This window comes from Rattus rattus, chromosome 1 (genome assembly GCF_011064425.1).
Source record: "Rattus rattus isolate New Zealand chromosome 1, Rrattus_CSIRO_v1, whole genome shotgun sequence".
Taxonomy (NCBI): domain Eukaryota; kingdom Metazoa; phylum Chordata; class Mammalia; order Rodentia; family Muridae; genus Rattus; species Rattus rattus.
The window spans coordinates 221,981,088-222,004,132 of record NC_046154.1 but is presented as its reverse complement, the minus strand read 5'-3'; the positions used below and the strand labels follow the sequence as shown (position 1 = coordinate 222,004,132).

The following is a 23,045-nucleotide window of genomic DNA, read 5'->3' as shown; positions in this document are numbered from 1 at the left end:
AAACATTTTTTTGCAGAATATATAGTCAGGACTATAAGTGCCCAGAAATGAAATTAAGTACTGTAATCCTCCTCAGTTCATATTATTTTTGTGATTGTTGATGTCTAGCAAATTTTTATTGACTTTTTTCTTTATTTTCTGATTTTCCTTTGTGGTATGGTAGATTATTTTATTTAAACACATTTTAATATGAATTATAATTCTTAATTCTGGTTATGATCTTGATCATTGTACTTTATAAAATTTCTCCCAGTCTATGATTTGTTTCTTCATTCCTTAATAAGAAATTTTGATAAGCATAAGTTTTGAACTTTGTTAAATGCATACTTTTTTGCCTATTATCTTTTTTGGTTATCATCTGGTTATAGCTAAGGGAATCTCTTCCTTCTTCCTGCACCATTAATCGAAAAATACTCTCTACCAGGTTGTTTTCTAGAAGTTTTCTAGCTCGATATATTATGCATGTGCTTATAATGTGTTGGTGCATTTATTATGAGGTAAGATTTAGTTTGTTTTTTCCCTAGTAGGGAAATATTTTGTTTCTTAATTTTATTTTTAATGAGAACATTTGCTTCAACCTGTAATCATTTTATGCCACACCTTTCATTTACCCATTCTTCCTCAGATCTATGGCTTATTTTATTTATTGTGGCTATACATATACATAGATAGACATATACATAGATATTAATATGCCTGTTTGATTGCATTTTTCATTAATTAATTTACTTAATAACTTACTCACTGTACATCTTGATCACTGCCTCTCTGCAGATCTCTGCTCACACATTCTCTTCCCCATCCCACCCTCCAGGTAGGGGTACCCCTGGGTATCCCCCTGCTGTGGTGCACCAAGTGTCTGCGAGGTTAGGTGCATCCTCCCCTACTGAGGTCTGTCTGCCTTTAATGTTTTTCATATGTACACAGATTTATGGGTAATCACTTATTATTAGATATCTAAATATGGGACTTATCTCTATCTCTGAACACAACTAATATTTCTTTCCTTGGTCGTTAATTACTTGTACCTTTTCATCAAAGATTGGGTCCCTATGAGATTTTTCCAATCCATAATGGCATGTCATATGGTCGTATCACCTTCCAGGGCTTGTTTAGATTGCCATGTTCTGAAATTTCATGAGTGTAGTTTCCTCTTCATACATCAAGACACACTATCACAGCAATTTTCTAGGTTCTTTGGCTCTTACACTCTTCTGTCCCATCATCTGCAATGTCCCCTGAGCCTGGAGGGTAAGGTTGTGAAGTTTATGTGCCAATTAGGGCTCAGCACCTCATATCAGCTGTTATCTGGATTTTGACCTCTTTTTGCTTACAATAATGATCTTGATTTACTTCAAAAAGAAGTTTATTTGATGAGAGGCAAGAGCTATGCTTATTTGTGGGTGTTGTAAGTATTTAGAAAGCAGTTAGGTATCTTACTGGTTTAAGAAAATGTTAGTAGTCTGTTCTCTAAAATACACTATAATTCGAAAATTCTCTATAGTCTCACTAGCAAATGGTAGTTGCTGGGCCTGGAGCTCAGATCTATCTTCATTATTTGGTTGTTTATTTTCCTATTTTTAAAGTCAAATAAAATAGTAAAACATGATGATTATATAACACTTTGTTTTCTAGTTAGAGCATATAAACCATACAGGGATTATACTCAGTGTAGAGTGGTTAGGCTGTGCAGGACGTATATTTAAACACCACACGACAGAGACACATTGGGAGAGTTGTGCTAATGAATTTTCTTCCTAAGCACTGTTTTATTCCTTATTTATAAAGTTGTACTTGTTAGATATTAATTTTTATATATCAAAATACTGTAATTTTTTAGATCAATCCACTAGGCAATTTTTTTTCAATTTTTAAATTCTTGATGTTTTTCAGAGTATGTCTTATTTACTTTTATGTCCTTTAATACTGTATGAATATTTAAATGTTTAATAAAGCTAATTATGAATATAAATGACAAATAACATACTCACATTATTAAACTCCTTTTTGACAAATTTCAGCGGGTCACTGTGGAATTCCAGATCTCATTGTAAATGGTCAAGTCATTGGAGAAAATTATGGATACAGAGACACAGTTGTGTATCAGTGCAACCCTGGCTTTCGTCTGATTGGTTCTTCTGTGAGGATATGTCAGCAGGATCACAATTGGTCTGGTCAGCTCCCATCCTGTGTGCGTAAGTAAGCATGGCAATTGAAATTAGGTTCTCCTGTTCTTGAAGATAGTCAATCAGTCATGATTTTTACTGAGCAAGATAAATACTTGTGTTCATCAACTGTATACAAATGACAATATAAATTAAATTTCATAATCCATTCACATATACTGCTATTGAATAATCATTAAGGATCATATATAATTATGAATAGGGAAATATTAACATTTTATTACTTATATTTTTATGAAGACATAATTTAATTTGAGAACCTTAGTATTTAATGTAAACATTTGTAAGTGAGCATTTGTGCATAGATGGCATATTCTCAACATGTTTTCTATATAAGAATTTCAAGTCGTTGACACCGCTGTGTAACAATGTCAACACTATTGTGATGTGAGACTGCGAAGCTTTTTTTAGTGTAAATCCTTCTGGTAAATGTTCTTTAGTAATTAGGATGCTATAGCTAGCTCATCAAAGCATATCCTGATGAAGTGTAATTATGAAATGGAGAAAAAAATAATCAAACAAAATATAGAGAACCATTGTTCTGATGTCAGACACACTGCTAATTATGGCAGTTAAGTCAAGTAATGTGCTCCTTCAGAGCTCTATTTCATAAACAGTTAAAAGTGTTTATCACTATGGTTTTCTTTAGCTTCAGAAGCCATTAAATTCTTAAATACATTGATATTATGTATATGAAGTATGAATAATATGCTCAATACTGATTAAAATAGTTTAATCAACATTAGGAAATGTATAATAGCCCTATTTCCATTTTCTTTAACACAAATACAAAGTTGTTTGGCTACATATACTATTAGATATTTATAATTACATTTCAATGAAAACACTTGTCATTTTAATAAATCTTTTGATGAATTTATGCATGAATTTATAAATTAAAGTATGATGCTAGAAAGATGCTTCAGTGATTATGAACACTGGTTTCTTTTTGAGAGGACCAAGGTTTAATTTCCCGCACACCTGGTGGCCTCCCAACCATCTGGAACTCCCAGATATAGGATATCCGAGGCTCTCTGGGTCTCTTGCTTTTGTAGATAAGGTTTGCATGTGACACACACACACACACTCACACACACACACACGCATGCACACACACACACTCAGAACACTGTACCACAGATAATAAAAAAATTAATTAAATGGAGTTTGAGACTTTTTTTTTACTAAAATCCTTAAAATAATTATAGCTATACTTTGGAATCTCTTTCCACCAGGAAGTATGAATTTAATCATACTGCTCTCACTAATTTATTATTGTTTTAATGATGAGAAAGCACACAAACTTTAAGATAGAGAAAAGAAGGTAAGGCACTCTGTGTGGAACACTCAAGTGGAAAGAGACTCAGAGACGCAAAACCAAGTAGTGGGAGTGCCAGGTGACTGGTCGCTGGTCAGGTTGGAGAGGCTCTGCGGGCTGAAACACGTGAATGGGGATACAAGTTTTCCACATGGTAATTGTTTCATGAGCTCTAAATTTATGCTTGACTCTTTCAGACTAACACAGTGCACCTCTACCAGAAATGACTTATACTGCACATAAATAAATGTGTGTGTGTGTGTGTGTGTGTTTGTGTGTGTGTACGCGCGCGCGCGCGCGCGCCCATGAGTGCTTTTGTGTGTGCATGCTTGTGTGTAGAGGGAATATTTTGCATGAAAGGCGAGTGTTTACACTTGGGGCACACACTGTTCCCTTGGACAAAACTTTTCTCAATCATTATCTCTTAGACAGTCAAGGTGAAGGGTTAGGCCAGAATGCTGAAAAGCACATTAGAAAGTGGATATTTGCTTGAATTTTTTTCTTTTTTTTTTTTTCCCTGGAGCTAGGGACTGAACCCAGGGCCTTGTGCTTATAGGCAAGCGCTCTACCACTGAGCTAAATCCCCAAGCCCTGCTTGAATTTTTTTAAATTCAACTCCTTAAAACCATGTGTCTTTTGATAATTTCCTGCCTCATGACTTCTGAATCGTTCAAGATTCAGACTCCTGCTCTTTTCATCTCCCTTGATACATGATTGTTGGAGATGAACTTGGCTACATCAACCATATTTTCCTCTTTGCACTTCTACCTTTGAAATACTACATATTTATTATCATTGCTACATAAAAGTCAAATTATAGCTTCATAAGGATAATTCTATTCTATCCTCTTATCATTATTCCTCAGATGAATATAATGTAATAGGCGATTTATTTTATTTTTACCTTAATTATATATACACCTTAAAATTTCTCTTAAAATGTCCATCTCCAATTACTTACATTAATATTTTAAAAATACTGTTCAGTAAATGGCAATACAGAATCAACATGAGCATGTCATACCACTGTTTTTCTGCTTAAATAATTTAAACAGTAAATGAGAATGGGCCCTTAGAATAAAACTGGTTTCTTTATTGATAATTTTAAACAAGAATAATATACAGTTAAATTTCCAAGTGAGTAGGTTGACATTAACAATGCAGCTGAAAAATAATTGCCCCTAGGTCATTCACTAAAAGGAGCTGTAGTCTTTTCTGAGCCTAACTATGAAACATCATTGCTGGGAATGCTCTGATTAACGGAGTGAACTGACATAGTAAAACAGCTCCTGGAAATGCAGCACCAGAACCTCATAAAATAAATTCAAGGACCATAAAATAAAAAAAGATCTAAATAATTCTAACGAGCCTGTAATTTCCAAGTAAATGTGTTAAATTATACATTAAACAATATCTAGTAAGACTGATTGGAATGGAGAGTGTTAGCATTGGTTATTTCAAAACATGATTGGAATTTCTAGGACAGCATCATGTGTTGTTCTTGTTATAAACATTAACTAGTCTTATTAAGAATACAGTACTTTTCACATTTTAGTGATCTATTTCCCAAATAACATCAAAAGAGTTATTTCCAATGATATTGAACTGTAAATGTGAGTACCTCAGCCCTTAAAATTAGCTGTTAAAGTTAAACTTTGTCATTTGATATTTGCTGCATGCATCTAGAGATGGAAACTCCTGTCATTACCTATACTTTTTCGTTGTTTTTCTTTTTCAGTATTATTTCAGAATGTATGAACAGAAGGGCAACATCAAAAACCTATATAGAACAAAGTCAGAATATGAAACATTAAACATATAGCACTTTACTGAAACTGGCATAATTTAGTGGTTAGTGGATGCTTCTTGGTTGAAGTAGTCGTTGCACAACTGTGAGGAGCTCAGCTCTATTTCGTATACTCATGTAACTAGTAAGGAATGGTTTCACTTCAGTTTCTAACCAGAGGTTTATGTGGAGACAGAAGGATTGCTTGGACTAACAGACTATCTGCCTGGTCAAAACACAGGAAACATGGTGAAGATTGACAGAGAATGATGCCCAACACTCTTGTCTGACCTCTATGCATATACGTGCACACATATGTGCAAATACACATGTGCATATTACACACACATGGACAAGCACACATACACATATACTCAGACTAGGAAAGTAGTGTCTTAAAAACACACAACCTTTTTATTTATTTATTTTTATTAGATTTTAGTTAATTATTTTATTTATTTATATTCCCAAATATTGTCCCACACCCAAAACCCACTCCTAGAATTCTTCCCTCCGTTCCCTGATCACTGTTCCCCTCTTCCGGGCATCCCCCTTCCCTGGGGCATCAAGTCTCTACAGGATTAGCTGCATCCTTTCCCACTGAGGCCAGACAAGACAGTCCTCTACTACAGTGTGCTGGGGGTTGTAAACCAGACCATGAATGCTCTTTGGTTGATGGCTTAGTCTCTGGAAGCTCCCAGTGGTCCAGGTTAGTTGATATTGTTGGTCTTCCTATGGGTTTACAATCCCCTTCACCCCTTTCAATCCTTCCTTTCACTCTTCCATAGGAATCTGTGACCTCAGTCCAGTGCTTGGCTGTGGGTATCTGCATCTGTCTCAGTCAGCAGCTGGTAGAGCTTCTCAGAGACAGCCATGCCCCTGTCTGCACACACAATGCAGTATCAGTAACAGTGTCTGGAAAAACATTCACAATCTTAAATAGTTTTTGTTTCTAATATTTTATTTTACTGCTATTTTACATCTTTGTTAGTGAGAAGTACTTTGTGTATATCCACATATCAAGTTGTTTTTCTACTTGGAATTGACTAAAGATAATTATCCTCTGATAATTAATATTCTTTACTTTTTTCTCCTTTTGCCAATGATTTAGCTGTTAGCTGTGGTCACCCGGGCAGTCCAATTTATGGAAGAACAAGTGGAAATGGGTTCAACTTTAATGATGTGGTAACATTCTCTTGCAACATTGGGTATCTTATGCAAGGGCCAACAAAGGCACAGTGCCAGGCCAACAGGCAGTGGAGCCATCCTCCACCTGTGTGCAAAGGTAAACAGCTCACTACCGTCAAACTGGGGTTGTGGCAATATGTCAATAAAGGCATAGATGATAAATCTGAAGAGCTCAGGCAGAAGAGTAGGGAATTAATAATTAATATAATGAAAGGTTTAATTTTGATGGAATCTCATTCCATGTTGCCAAACGTTTTTTTTTTAAATTCTGTTTTCATTCATTTCAAATTGTAATTCCATAATTTCTGCTCTTCATTTCCCTTGTGTCAGAAACTTTCATACCCTTCCATACATCAAACCAGTTCCATTCTTCAATCTCAGTTTTGGGATCATTTTTCTTGTGCACAAATATGTATACACACCTGGCAGAATCTGTTCATGATGTTTGCGTTTATGTGTCTTATTACTCTGTCATTCTGAATTGTTTGACAAATTACAGAGCTCATCAATGACTCTCTCAGCAGTTATTAGTTGCCAGTATTTCTTTGTCTACAGGGGAGACCTGTGAAGCATCATCCCTATCACATTAGCTTTCTGTAAGGCTTTCTTTCTGTTATTAGGACATAGCTATTTTGGAGAACACTATATAGATATAGATATAGATATAGATATAGATATAGATATATATAGATATAGATATAGATATAGATATAGATATAGATATAGATATAGATATAGATATAGATATATATATAGATATATAGATATATAGATATAGATATATTGATATATATATCAATAAATTTCAATTGCTTTTCTATTCATGTATACTCTTTGGTTGGTGGTTTAGTCCCTGGGAGTTCAGGGGGTGTCTGGTTCTGTTGATATTGTTGTTCTACCTATGGGATGGCAACAGCAACAGCTCCTTCAGTCCTTCGACCAACTCCTCCACTGGGGTCCCCATACCCAGTCCAAAGGTTGACTGTGAGCACCCACATCTATATTAGTTAGGCTATGGCAGAGCATATCAGGAGACAGCTATATCAGGATCCTGTCAGCACGTAATTCTTGGGGTTGGCAATAGTGTCTGGGTGTAGTGTCTGCATAGGGTTAGATCTCCAGGTGGAGCTGCCTCTGGGTTGCTTTTCCTTCAGTCTCTGTCCACCCTGTCTCCTTATTTCCTCCTGTGAGTATTATGTTCCCCCTTCTAAGAAGGACTGAAACATCCACACTTTTGTCTTTCTTCTACTTGAGCTTCATGTGGTCTATAAATTGTATCTTGGATATTCTGACTTTTGAGCTAATATCCACTTATCAATGAGTACGTATCCTGTGTGTTATTTTATGATTGGGTTACTTCACTCAGGATGGTATTTTCTAGTTCTATCCATTTGCCTAAGAATTTCATGAAGTCATTGTTTTTAAAAGCTGAGTAGTACTCCATTGTGTGGAAATGTACCACACTTTCTATATCCATTCATCTGTTGAAGGACATCTGATTCTTTCCAGCTTTTGGTTATTATAAATAAGGCTGTAGGAATGTAAGGCCCATACTTGAATATAGTAAAAGCAATATATAGCAAATCAGAAGCCAACATCAAACTCAATGAATAGAAGCTTGAACCAATCCCATAAAAATCAGGTAATAGACAAGGCTGCGCACTTTCTTCCTACCTTTTCAATGTAGTATTCAAAGTTCTAGCCAGAACAATTAGACAACAAAAGGAGGTCAAAGGAATACAAATTGGAAAGGAAGAAGTCAATATCAATATCAAAGTCAATATCAATATCACTATATATAGAAGATATGATAGTATACTTTAGTGACCCCAAAGTATACCCCACCAGAGAACTCCTAAACCTGATAACCAAATTTAGCAAAGTGGCTGGGCATAGAATTAGCTCAAACAATTAAGTATCCTTCCTCTACTCAAAGGTTAAACAGGTTGAGAAAGAAATTAGGGAAATGACACCCTTCACAATAATTACAAATAATATAAAATATCTTGGTCTTACTCTATCTAAGCAAGTGAAAGAACTGTATGACAAAAACTTCAAGTCTCTGAAGAAAAAATCAGAGACGATCTTGGATGAGGGAAAGACCTCCCATGGTCATGGATTGCCAGGATTAATATAGTAAAAATGGCCATCTTGCTGAAAGCATTCTACAGATTCCATGCAATCCCCATTAGAATTCCAACTCAATTCTTCATATTCTTAGAAAAACCAATTTGCAAATTCATTTGGAGAAGCCAAAAACCCAAGATAGCAAAAACTATTCTCAAAAATAAAAGAACTTCTGGGAGAATCACTATCCTTGACTTCAAGCTGTATTACAGAGCAATATGGTATAGTATAGTACATTATATATGGTAATGTATGGTATAGGTACAGAGACTGGCAGACAATCAGTGGAATAGAATTGAAGACCCAGAATGAACCTACATACCTATGGTCACTTGATCTTTGACAAAGTAGGTAGAACCATCCAGCGAAATATAAGACAGAATTTTAAACAAATATTCCTGGCTTAACTGGTGGTCAGCATATAGAGGAATGCAAATGGACCCATTCTTGTCTCCTTATACAAAGTTGAAGTCCAAGTGGATCAATGACCTCCACATAAAACCAGCTTTGCTGAAACTAATAGAAGAGAAAGTGAGGAAGTACCTCAAACACATGGCCACTGAGGAAATTTCCTGAACAGTACACCAATGGCTTATGTTCTAAGATAAGGAATCAACAAATGAGACCTCATATAATTGCAAAGCTTCTGCAATACAAAGGACACTGTCAATAGGACAAAACAGCAACCAAAAGATTGGGATAAGATCTTTACCAATCCTACAGCTGATAGAGGGCTAATATCCAATATATACAAATAACTCAAGAAGTTAGACTCCAGAGAATCAAATATGGTACTAAAAATGGAATATAGAGCTAAACAAAGAATTCTCAACTGAGAGATATCATGTGGCCCTGAAGCACGTAAAGAAATGTTCAACAAAATGTCATGAGGAAAATCAAAACAACCCTGAGATTCTACCTCACACCAGTCAGAATGGCTAAGACCATAAACTCAGATGACAGCAGATGCTGGCAAGGATGTGGAGAAAGAGGAACACTTCTCTATTGTTTGTGGTGTTGAATGCTGGTTCAATCACTCTGGAAGTCTGTCTGGAGGTTCCTCTGAAAATTGGAAATAGTACTACCTGAGGATTCAGGTATACCATTCCTTGGCATATTACCAAAAAGATGCTCCAAAATATAACAAGGGCACATGCTCCACTATGTTCATAGCAGCCTTATTTATTATGGTCAGATGGTGGATTTCTTATTTTTCAATGAATTATGATAAATTTTGTTTTGCTTAAAATAATATTTATCCAATATTTTACTATTGGTAACAAAAATAACTTAAGTGGAATCCTTCTTCAATCTATACTTAGCACAGTTCTTAGGAGTTAATATGGTTCTCAAAATTACTATACATTTTTCCTGTATTTTCATCTATACAAATATGACTATTTTATCAAAAGTTCCTGGGTTAGTAAATTTCTGGAGTATTTGGTTTATTTGACTAAATTCCCTTCTGAAATGAAGTTTTTAAAAAATTCAACAGAATTATACCTAGGTATATTTATATTATTCTTAAACTAACATTTAACTTTTTTCTTTTCTTTAGTGGTGAACTGTTCTGATCCTGGAATTCCAGCCAATTCCAAAAGAGAAAGCAAAATAGAACATGGGAATTTTACCTATGGTACTGTGGTATTCTATGACTGTAACCCAGGATATTTTTTATTTGGCTCTTCAGTTTTGATATGTCAGCCAAATGGACAATGGGACAAACCTTTACCAGAATGTATCAGTAAGTAGATAATGTGAATTATTCCTATAAAAATATTATGAAAACAATATTGGTGTTTATTGACATAATTCATGATTAAACTGTACACCAGGGGAAATTACCTTGACTTAATAAGTTTCAAAACTATATATTGATGTACTTCACAAATTCATTGACCATTTTTTCTATCATATCACTTTATTTTCTAAAACATAAAATTTCTTCTACAATACCATGCCTATTTCTAGAGATAATGGAACAAACATCTCCTTAGCCTTGATAGAAAACCCCCAAAGCATGTGAACGGCCCACGGTGCTATGTACAAGAAGTTGAATGAGTGGTTATAACATGAATAGAAATGGTTTGCCATAAGCCCACGTATGAGTCACAGCTCTAGAAAGCTAGAAACCCAGACTGTACTACTGCACAAGTCGCTTAAGCTTAGACAGTTTTAGGCTGTCTCTTCAGGCAGCTTAGATGGTAGGAGCCTTTTATAGGTCTCTGCTTCTTTCAGGTTGCCTGGTTAGTGAGTGCCTCTTTTATGTCTTTTAGAGAGTCTCTTGCCAGCCTCCACTGCTCATATTTACGTGGGGAATGGGAGGTAAATAGAATCTTGTCAGGTTCAGTTTTGGTTTCCTGAGCAAAGGAACTTCCATGATGAATAGAATGTGTCTCAATAAGTGTCCCTCCAAGATGTAGAATTTAATCTCATAGAAAATTGCTACAAATGAAATATTAATATGTCAGGCATGTCTTTATCATTCTTTGAGTATGGATAAAGGCAGAAGATAATGATACACAAGTACCACACTCATTTCTTTAGCGTTATCATTATTTTAGAGGCGGGAATTTTCTATCAACATTAAATTATTTTTTGATATACTTTAGTGTTGATGTGTGTGTCTCTGTGTGTATTCCACATATTCATTAAAATAATTTTATGTATTTGGACTGATCACTCTATTGGGTAAAAAGAAGTCTTCCAGACAATGATCTAAGTTCAAATATTAGAATTTAAGTATAAAAGACAGATGTTATAGATGTGTTCCATGTACTCCTACAGTGAATTAGAAGAGACAGAGTAAAATCAGCAAGAATTTCACATGGAAACTAGCCCTAGTAAGTTCACAGCATAGAAGAAACAATAGAGACTTTAGGTGGATAAAGGAACTGATTTTAAACAGAATGTCCTCTGACCTCTGCACTAGTACTGGAACACACACACAGAAACACAGACACAGACACACACAGACACACACAGACACACACACACACACACACACACACACACACACAAAGAGAGAGAGAGAGAAAGAGAGAGAGAGAGAGAGAGAGAGAGAGGGAGAGAGAGAATTTAAGAGTTGAGAGTAAAAAGGTTTGAAGTCATAAGAACATAAATCAGATTCAGACAATTGACAAGTCTTAAACTGACTGATAGGACATAAAAATTTTACAAAGTGGGGCCTGGAGAGATGGCTCAGTGGTTAAGAGCACTGTCTGCTCTTCCAGAGGTCCTGAGTTCAAATCTCAGCAACGACATGGTGGCTCACAACCATCTGTAATGGGATCCAATGCCCTATTCTGGTGTGTGTGAAGACAGCTACAGTGTACTCATATATAATTAATAAATAAATTAAAAAAAAATTGTATAAAGTATTACAAAGTGCTTGTCCAAGTAACTTTTGGCTATAATAATAAAGTTATTTCATATTCATGTTTTAGTAAGAGTGACTTCTTTTATATTTATGAAGAAAGATTTAATGAAAAGGTGTGGCAACACTACTTTTGGAGAAAGAAAGATTTCACATGTTCATAAAATTTCTGATTCTATGTAACTGAAGTACTGGTGGAATAAAATTTATTTTATTTCTTTTAGTAGACTAACTCAGTGATTTGAATCATTTATTTACATGAGCTTTATAACTGTAACATTAAATGTAAAATATTTTGGGGTTTTTTTGGTAGAACATAAAAACTTTAAATCCTTTAGGTTTAATTTTTATTGTGATAGGCCTTTGACTTTACTGACTAATATGTGTCACTGAGGAAGTTTGCTAAATAGCAAAGGCATCTTGGAAGTTCATGTGTCATTTGCACATTTTTGGTCTAAAAATGGATAGCTTCAGATCTTTCTATAAGCTTGATTTAATAGTCAACATACAATAATTTCCAAGTTTCTACAATATTTACATTTTTGATTCTTGTAAGCACAGAAACATTTTGAATATCAAGAAGTCCTCGATCTTTTCTCTGCTGAACATCCATTGTGAATTAGTGCCAGACTTGCAGATAGATTGTGAATCACAGAACTTCTTTTTTCTATATCTTTAGTCTCAAAATTCTTCCCGTTCAGTTTTGGTATAGTCCACCTTTTAATCAATCTGAGCTTCCTTATGTTTTCATTTAGTTGACCTTTCTCAGTCTTCTAAATAACTTGGACATTCTCCTCCAGTTAAATATATATTTCAAACCAATGGTTTGGTTAGGTACAGTCAGTACTAACCACTTGTCACAGTAAAACAAACATGGCTGTATATATTTATCTTTCAAATTCCTATTAAACTCATGCTCAGGATGAATGATTTAACACAATAGTCCCCATAACTAAGACATTAATTTCATGTTTAGGAAGCTAAATTTTATAAAGTGTATCTATTTTAATATCAAGGATATGTTCATCTTAATAATATTTAAGTTAACATTTTGGCATTGCAACTGAATCTGTCATCTACAAAGTATACAGTTTAGGACTGATCAAATTTACATAAATAAAAAGGAAAGAAAATTTCAGAATATTTTAAGTAAATTTCTGATTTTGTGTCCATCTGCAGTCATACCTGACTTTGGTCACATGTAGTCTTCAGAGTACTGGCTGGAAAATGCTTTGACATGTTGGAATAGAAAATTTACTTTTATTTTATAAACAAGCTGATTCAGGTTGTTCGATAGGAGATATAAAAAAATTTTATATTCAAAAATTATGTATTGTAGTGATTGACTGTGGACACCCTGGCATTCCTCCTAATGCAGTCCTGTCCGGAGAGAAGTATACTTTTGGGTCAACAGTTCACTATTCCTGCACAGGAAAGCGTTCTCTTCTAGGCCAGGCATCCAGGACTTGCCAGCTAAATGGACATTGGAGTGGATCTCAACCTCATTGTTCAGGTACCAGTGGAATGGAACTGTGTATGACAGAAATGTACTATGATTACTAATCCATACAGCATACTCTAAGCAATCAACATCCCTCTTAAAAACTTTGTGAGTGAAGACTGAAAAACATTTATTTGAATGCTTGTAAGGGAATGTGAATTAAGCAGCAAAGGAATGCTAATTTTCTATATCAATGATTCTCAGTTTCCTAATATAATGACCCATTAACCCAGTTCCTCATTTTGTGCTTACTCCTTACCATAAAATTATCTTGGTTGCTAATTTGTAACTGTAATTTTGTTACTATTATTATTGTTGTTGTTGTTGTTATTATTATTAACAAAAATATCTGATATGTAGGATAGCTAATAAGTAATCTTTACAAAGGGTTTATTGTACTCTTCAAAGGGGTCATGAGCCAAGGGTTGAGAAACAGGGATTTACATCCTAATTCTCAAGTGTGTGTTTTGGATTGTACCTGTGCTCTATGTAAACAGCTAAGTGATTTTAGAATATGTTTCAGTACAAATTCATAAGGACTGTGTAGACATTTTAGTTTAGTACATATCAAATTTGATTTTCCCAAATTTGAAAAGGTACAGGAGTAATGTTTATCAGAATTCATTTCTCTTTCTTTCTAAGCAATGCTTACTTAGTGGCAAATTAAAAAACAAAATCTAAATGCTTTAAACTCCAATGACCAAACGAGTCTTATGAAAGCTATTTATCAATACCAAACTTATTTATCTATTATTACTATAATATATATTTATTCATTATACCTATAACAGTTATCTTTAAATTAATGAATATAAAATGTAGGTTTAATTAATAACCCATTGATATAGTATGTAATGCATTTTACGACGATGTGTAACCTATTACTTTCTTTAGAAATATCGTAACATTGTTAGAGATAGAATAGATCTCTTGTCAGTACTATTTATGTTCATCTGTTACTAGATATGATACTCTTTTCCCATAATTCTCTAAATTTACATATTAATCAAACCTTTTACATGATTTAATTTTGTAAAGATTGTAATAGATAATTTTAGGAAGAGTTTTATATTGTTTTCTCTTTAGAAGTGAGAAAAGTGAAGTGGTTGAGTTCAAATCTTCTAAATCGTGGCAGTGATTAGGGCTTCAAATTTAACTTACAAATTAGTGTAATTCTAAAACTGTCTTCCATGATAATCAGTCTTATCTTTAACTTACTCATTATAAGTAAATTTCCAGAAGACCAGCCATACAAATATCCTTCTCATCTTTATACAGTATATTAAAAGCCTAGTATTGAAGGGAAGAATAAACTGCTGATATATTAAACAATAATATAATAGTCTAAAATGCCTGAAATGCCTGTAGTAATTAACATTGCATTTTAGATTTAAAAATAGAAGTTTATGGATAGATTCCACCTAGAACACACATGAAAGTTTTAAGTACCATCACAATCAACTCTCTCTCTCTCTCTCTCTCTCTCTCTCTCTCTCTCTCTCTCTCTGTTAATGTGTATCTTTATATTATGAATGTGTAAACTGTGTTTAGAAATATTGAAGTAGTGTAGAGAGTGAGAAACTGCTAATACTGAAGAACCTTGTGCTGACAGTGATGAGGGAAATTCTATTTGAAATTTGTTCCCAGCTTTTAATTCTAGGTTGCTTACAATTTATTTCTATATTCTCATAGAGGAAAAAGAAATCAGCTAGTTGATAACTCTTTGCTAATAGACTTTGCGAGAGGAAATTTAAAAGGGCAAAAATGTAATTCATTGGAATAATTCTATTATATTGTTTATATTGTTCTAGCTCACAGCAATTCCAGAACAGCCAAAAGATTATTAATCATAAGATGATTCAGAGAATGAATTATGTAATCACTCTAGCCACATTTTTTTTAAAAATTTTATATAAATACATTTTCCATTAAGTACATATTTTTGTCATTTACAAATTTTTATCCATTCTTTTATTAACTATATTGTGGGAATTATAATGAAATACCTGTAACTATTTATATCTACAAATCTTCAATAACAAAAATAACACAATAGTCAGAAACCATTATTTGTGCTTTTTCTTCATATGAGTACAGCCAGGTGGGAAATATTATTGACATTTTTATTCAGTCAAATTAAGTGAAAATAGCATGTATATAACAAATGCGTACTAGGCTATTGGTGAAAATGGTGAACAAAATCAATGCATATCATAATAAATTAATTTGAACTTTGCTGCATGCAGGTGACACCACTGGTACATGTGGGGATCCAGGCACGCCTGGTCATGGCTCCAGACAGGAAAGTGATTTTAGAACGAAAAGCACTGTACGGTTTGCCTGTGATACTGGATACATTCTTTATGGCTCAGAAGAAAGAACATGTTTATCTAATGGCAGTTGGACTGGGAGGCAGCCAGAGTGCAAAGGTAATCTCATGTCAAAGTTAAATATGTGGAAAGTGCTTAACATACTTCAGTCTGATTTTCAACTTCATTGAGTTAAAAGATTTCCATTATTGTTGTTATTCTTTAAACATTTTTCACAGTCCAGTCACCATCCCCCTCCCAGTCCACCCTCAGACCACTCCCTATCATACTCTCCACTCCCATCTCTAAGAGGACATCCCCACCCCCTCATGACACCCCCAACACCCACCTGATCAGACCTCCCCACTCCCTGAGGCCTCAAGTCTCTCAAGTGTTAAGAGCTTCTCTCATTGAAACCAGAACAGGCAGTCTTCTTCTGTATATGTGTCTAAGGCTTCTTTTTCTTTTTTCTTTTCTTTTATTGGATATTTTCTTTATTTACATTTCAAATGTAATCCTATTTCCTTGTTTCCCCTCCAGAAAACCCCATCCCATCACCCCACCACCTGCCCTCATGAGGGTGCTACCCACCCATCCACCCACTCTCACCTCCTCCCCTCCCCAGCATTCCCCTACACTGAGGCATCCAACCTTCTCGTGACCAAAGGCCTCTCCTCCAATTAATTCCCTACAAGGCCATCCTCTGCTACATATGTGGATGGAGCCATTAGGTCTATCCCTGTGTTCTTTTGGGATGGTGGTCTAGTCCTTGGGAGCTCTGGGAGGTCTGACTGGTTGATATTGTTGTTCTTAATGGGGTTGCAAACCCCATCAGCTCCTTCAGTCCTTTCTCTAACTCCTCCACTGGGAACCCTGTTCTCAGTTCAGTGGTTGGCTGCTAGCATACACATCGGTATGTTCTGAGCATCTGCCTCTGTATCTTCTGAGGAACAGCCAGACAGATTTCCAGAGTGGTTTTACAAGTTTGCAATTCCACCAACAATGGGAGGGTGTTCCTCTTTCTCCACATCCTTGCCAGCATCTGCTATGACCTGAGTTTTTTGATCTTAGCAATTCTGACTGGTGTGAGGTGGAATTGCAGGGTAGTTTTGATTTGCATTTCACAGATGACAAAAGATGTTGAACATTTCTTTATGTGCTTCTCTGCGGTTCCATATTCCACAGTTGAGAAATCTTTGTTTATCTCTGTACCACGCTTTTTAATAGGATTAATTGGTTCTCTGGAGTCTAACTTCTTGAGTTCTTTGTATATGTTGGTTATTAGCCCTCTATCAGATGTAGGATTGGTAAAAATCGTTTCCCAATCTGTTGATTGCCATTTTGTTCTATTAAAAAATCCTTTGTGTTACAGAAGCTTTGTGATTTTATGAGGTCTCATTTGGTGAATTTTGGTCATAACCACTGATGTTTTGTTCTGAAAAATTTCCCCTGTGCCCATGTGTTCTAGGCACCTTCTCTTCTATTAGTTTTAGTGCATCTGTTTTTATTTGAAGGTCCTTGATCCACTTGAACTTGAGCTGTGTACAAGGAGATAAGAATGGATAAGTTTGCATTCTATAGGTTGACCACCAGTTGAACTAGCAGCATTTAGTGAAAATTCTATCTTTTTGCCACTGGATGGTTTTAGCTCTTTGGTCAAAGATAAAATGACCATAGGTGTGTGGGGGGGGGCGGTATTTCTGGGTCTTCAATTCTATTCCATTGATCTACCTGCCTGTCTCTGTACCAATACCATACAGTTTGGTTTTTTTTTTTAAATCACTATTGCTCTGCAATACAGTTTGAGGTCAAAGATGGTGATTCTCCCTGAAGTTCTTTTTTTGTTGAAGATAGTTTTTGCTGTCCTGGGTTTTTTGTTATTCCAAATGAATTTGCAAATTGCTCTTTCTAAGTCTATGAAGAATTGGAATTCTGATGAGGATTGCATTGAATCTGTAGATTGCTTTCAGCAAGATGGCCATTTTCACTATATTATTCCTGCCAATCCATGAGCATGGGAAATCTTTCCATCTTCTGAGATCCTCTTCAATTTCTTTTTTCAGAGACTAGAAGTTTTGCCACACAGATCTTTCACTTGCTTGTTACAGTCACACCAAGGTATTCTATATTATTTGTAACTCTTGTTACATGTGTTGTTTCCCTAATTTCTTTCTCAGCCTGCTTATCCTTTGAGTAGAGGAAGGATAATTAATTGTTTGAGTTAATTTTATATCCAGCCACTTTGCTGAACTTGTTTATCAGGATTAGGAGCTCTCTGGTGAAACTTTTGGGGTCACTTAAGTATATTAACATATCAAAAATGGTGGTATTTTGATTTCTTCCTTTCTAGTTTGTATCCCTTTGGCCTTTGTTTGTTGTCTAATTGCTCTGGCTAGGACTTTGAGTACTACATTGAAAAGGTAGGGAGAGTGGGCAGCCTTGTCTGGTCACTGATTTTAGTAGGATTGCTTCAAGTTTCTCTTCAGTTAGTTTGATTTTGGCTACTGGATTGCTGTATATTGCTTTTACTATATTTAGGTATGGTCCTTGAATACCTGATCTTTCTAAGACTTTAACCATGAAAGGGTGTTGAATTCTGTCAAATAGTTTCTCAGCATATAATGAGATGATCCTGTTTTTTTTTTCCTTTAAGTTTGTTTATATATTGAATTACATTGATGGATTTCCATATATTGAACCATCCCTGCATCCCTGGGATGAAGCCTACTTGTTCATGATGGATGGTCATTTTGATGTGTTTTTGCATTCTGTTTTTGAGAATCTTAATATTTTGGCATCGATATTCATAAGGAAAATTCATATCAGCTAGTGTATGCTGCCTGCTTGTTGGCCCAGTGTCTGAGAGATCCAGTTTAGTTCAGACTGCTGGTCCTCCTATAGGGTTACCATGTTAGTTGAGACCACTGTTCTCAGCTTCTTCCAGCTTTTTATTCCAATTCAACCATAGGTGTTCCTGGCTTCTGTCCATTGGTTGGGTGTATGTATCTGCATATGAGTCTTTCAGCTGTCTGTTGGGCCTCTTGAAGGGCAGACATGCCAGGCTCCTGTCTGTAAGCATACCACAGCATCAGTAAGTCTCCCGCCTTGCTTGAGGCCTCCTGTGAGCTGGTTCCCAATTTGGGCTGATCACTGAAACTTCTGTCCCTCAGTCTCTTCTCCATTCTAGTCCCTGCAATTCATTTAGACAAGAATAATTCTGGGTCAAAACACTTGACAGTGAAATGGCAACCCCATCCCACACTTGATGATGACCTGCCCTTCTACTCTACAAGTAGAAATAGACTTTACAAGTCCCCTCTCCACATTGCTGAGCATTTCATCTTAGGTCCCTCACATTGAGCCTTGAGCGACTCCCACCTCCCAGGACTCTGGTACATTCTAGATGGTCCCTCCACCTTCTTCCTCCCAAGATTACCTGTGTCCATTCTTTTTACTGGCCACCAAGGCTTCACTCCTGTTCCCCCCAATACTTGATCATGTCACCCCCTTCCCCTCGCCATTCCCTCAGGTCCCTCCCACCTCTGCTCCAGTGATTGCTTTCTTCTCCCCCCCAAATGGGATTGAGGCTTCCTCTCTTGGGCCCTTCAGCTTGTTAACCTTCTGGAGTTCTGTGGATTTTATCCTGGGTTTCTGTACTTTTGGGGCTACTATGTACTTAGTGAGTGTACACACCATGTCCTTTTGGGTCTGAGTTACCTCACACTGGACGGTATTTTCTAGTTCTATCCATTTGCCTGCAAAACTCATGATATCCTTGCTCTTAATAGTTGAGTAATATACCATTGTGTAAATGAACCATATTTTCTGTATCCATTCTTCTGTTGTGTAATATTTGTGTTGTTACCAGCTTCTGGCTATGACAGATGAGGCCATTAAATATATCTCTGTGTGTATCCATGAGGCTATTTCCTGTGACAATAGTAAATCAGGAAAGCTCTGATCTCTGCAGTGGTTTCATGAAGTCACTAATAAATTAAAGTTTGAGTAGAATAATGAGAGGTGGCAGAATTATGTAAATGGACCTAGTTCTAGGAAGTAGGTAGGCAGGTGCATAAATCTGATATTTCACTGCTAAGTTTGGAGAAGTATAGTACTTGATAAAGGGATTTGTCATTAAGACTTTGCAGAAGGATTTTTGTTTGTATTACTTTTAAACATACTCATTAACTGTTTGTTTTATAGCTGTGCAATGTGGTAATCCAGGAACAACAGCAAATGGGAAAGTCTTTCGAATTGATGGTACCACATTTTCCAGTTCCGTCATCTATTCATGCATGGAAGGCTATATCCTTTCAGGACCCTCTGTTAGACAGTGTACTGCCAACGGAACATGGTCTGGAAATTTGCCCAACTGTACAAGTAAGTTTGTCTTAATATTTAAAAATTATCCTAAAATAAAAATATATAAAACTGTTTTAAGTCTTAAATATTAATTCTTTGAGATTAAAAGATTATGCATGTTTATGATTAAATTATACACTGATGATTTTAAGAATTGGTAGCCTTACCAAGGTATTATATTGGCTGGATGAGGAAAGAGGAATCAAAGAAAATAAATCATATTTATGTCATTTAATACCACTCTATGAATAATTATTAATTAGCAGTACATCAGATTAAGTCATAATGAATTCAATTTTCCTTTTTCAATCTAACACAAACCAATATTTATTTTGATGTTTAAAAAGCTCAGCCAATATTTTTGAGTACTCACCTTGACACAGAAAGATCTTACAGGTGTTTTGATGTAGTTCAGTTTTATAGTCCTTGCCTAATGTATATGAAACCTTGATTTTCTTCAGAAACAATGGAAAGCCAAGATCAAATAAAGAGAGCAAGAATGAGAAAAAGAAGCCAGAAAGGCTTCTAGAAAGGAAGTCTGAATAGAAAGATAAAGGAAGGATAAATATTTAGTGAAGATGATACTATTGTAAATATTTTATTTGTTGTTCTTCATGATTTCTCAGAAAAAGTAGGTCCATGTCCAGTAGTAGGTGAGCAAATAGAACCAAAATCAAAGGCATTTTTGGAGATTACTCTATCTCATAACATTGTGTCAAAGTCTCCCTCCTCCCTCTCCCTCTCCCTCTCCCTCTCCCTCTCCCTCCCCTCTCCCTCTCCCTCCCTCCCCTCTCCCTCTCCTCTCCCTCCCTCCCCTCTCCCTCTCCCCTCTCCTCCCTCTCCCTCTCCCTCTCCTCTCCCTCCTCTCCCTCCCTCCTCCCTCTCCCTCTCCCTCTCTCTCTCTCTCTCTCTCTCTCTCTCTCTCAAATGCCTTCAGGTCTTTCACATATACTATGGCTTCAATGTTTTGTGTTTTTGATTCCTGAGAGTGTGTGCACGTTTGTCTCTGTGTCTACAATTGTCTCCTAAGTGTTTCCTTGGGTTGTCTTTCTTATGTTTGTTTGCTTTGTCTTATTCCAATTTATTTTTTTTGTTTTATTTTCATCTTATTATATTATATTTTATTATTGTCCCTTAGATACCTGTTTTCCTTCCTAAGAAGATGCAGAAAGTGGACGGGTCTGGATGCAAGTAGATGGGGAAAGCTAGATTGAATAGAGAGTGGAGGAATCATTGAAAATAAACCAATTAAGGATACATCCAGTTGAAACTACAAAATACATTGCTTTATTTTAGTATTTTAGAGAGAAACATCATGCTGAACAACGTAACTGAACTATCAATTTTCCTGAACCTGGGAATTTGCTACAGGTTAACCATTGTATTGGCAGAATTATGGCTAATTCAATCATAATAACCTAAGTTATGGACAGAAATCTATCTCTAAGACAGAACAAGGAGGTTCAAGTGAAAATTAGCAGTCTAAAAAATCTACAATAAAAACAATGAAGGGTTCATAGTACTTCTTTATGGATATGTGATTGTATTAGTATCCATGCTTTATATTTCTTCTTATTAATGGAAGTAATCCCTAAGTAGAGTCTTAGAACTTTCTATATTGTCCTAGACTTGTATTGCATGGGTCGAAAAATGGAGAAATGGTAGCATTCAAGGACTTCCTGAGTATGAGAAGAACTCAATGCTATACAATAATTATTTTATTAATAATTTTATTTATTTACATTCCATATGTTATTCCCCCTTTTTGGTCCCTCTCTAGGAGTACTTCACCCTTTACTCTTTACTTCTAAGAGCTCGCTCCCCCACCCACCCAGCCCCAACTTACCCTGCTGGCATTCTCCTTCCCTGGGGCATCAAGTTTAGGATCACCAGTCAGTGAGAATGAATGACACAAGATGCTTTTAAAGCACACAAAAATTATTTCTAAGAAGATTTGTTATATTCAGGACATAGTAGGCTGATGTATTGCTAAGATTCATACAACAGAAATTCACTATTATAGAAGAAGTAATTGATAACAACTATTAGGAAAGTCAATAATGCCAGTTATGACTGGCAGCTTTCTCAAAACTTCTATTTTTGAATTAAAGATTATATCTTATAACCAAGTTTACACAGTTAAATAGCAGACAACATGAGCAGAGGAATTTATGACTGACGTTACACCCATAGACAAAACTCAGCCTGGGAAGAAAAGATATTTGATGCCACAAAACTTAGCTAAAAATGGCACTCTGATTTTACAGTGTAGTGAAGTGATATTGTGTGTTTGCATTGAGAGACAGGATGGAAGAACTACAGTCAACTAAGGAATAAAGGCAGCAGGGGAAGAAGTCTTCCCCATGGAGGAGCACACCTATTGGTTTTCTAGTACCTAATGGACAGCTCTGGAATCATACATAAAAAAGTAAAATATACAGACTGAGGAGGTTATATGTAAGAATATAGATTACATATGCACAGATGTATGTAAAAATTCAATAAACAAACAGGACATGAATTTGAAAGAGAATGGAGTGGTGTAGCAGGTTTTAAAGGTAGGAAACAGCATGGGGTGATGTTCCTCAAATTAAAATAATATTTTTTTAAAAAGCAGAAGAAAATACTTATTTAAATGGAAGTTTTATTAATGTACCTGTACATTTCCGTGTATCAGATATGTATACACCTAGTAACTTAAGCCCATACTATATACTGTGCACGTGGAGTTTTGTGAAAAAGATTGTGAGCTAGTTTTCAGATCTAAAAAATTATTGATATGATTTCCTTGGAAAAATATTTCCTTAATGTCTTTCTCTGTCTATCCCTGTCTCCCTGTCTCTCTGTCTCTGCCTGTGTCTCTGTCTCTGTCTCTCTCTCTCTGTTTCTCTC

General features: G+C 35.6%; 1 protein-coding gene across 2 annotated transcripts in view; it reads left to right on the top strand.

The window, feature by feature from the left end:
• Csmd3 (CUB and Sushi multiple domains 3) overlaps window positions 1-23,045 on the top strand; it is a 1,591,133-nt gene that overhangs the window by 1,524,548 nt on the left and 43,540 nt on the right. For both annotated transcript variants that reach the window (XM_032915225.1, XM_032915219.1), the window contains 6 exons: window positions 2,022-2,195; window positions 6,402-6,575; window positions 10,164-10,349; window positions 13,321-13,494; window positions 15,729-15,911; window positions 19,995-20,171. In XM_032915225.1, coding sequence (XP_032771116.1) covers window positions 2,022-2,195; window positions 6,402-6,575; window positions 10,164-10,349; window positions 13,321-13,494; window positions 15,729-15,911; window positions 19,995-20,171 — 1,068 coding nt within the window. The remainder of the gene's footprint in view (window positions 1-2,021; window positions 2,196-6,401; window positions 6,576-10,163; window positions 10,350-13,320; window positions 13,495-15,728; window positions 15,912-19,994; window positions 20,172-23,045) is intronic.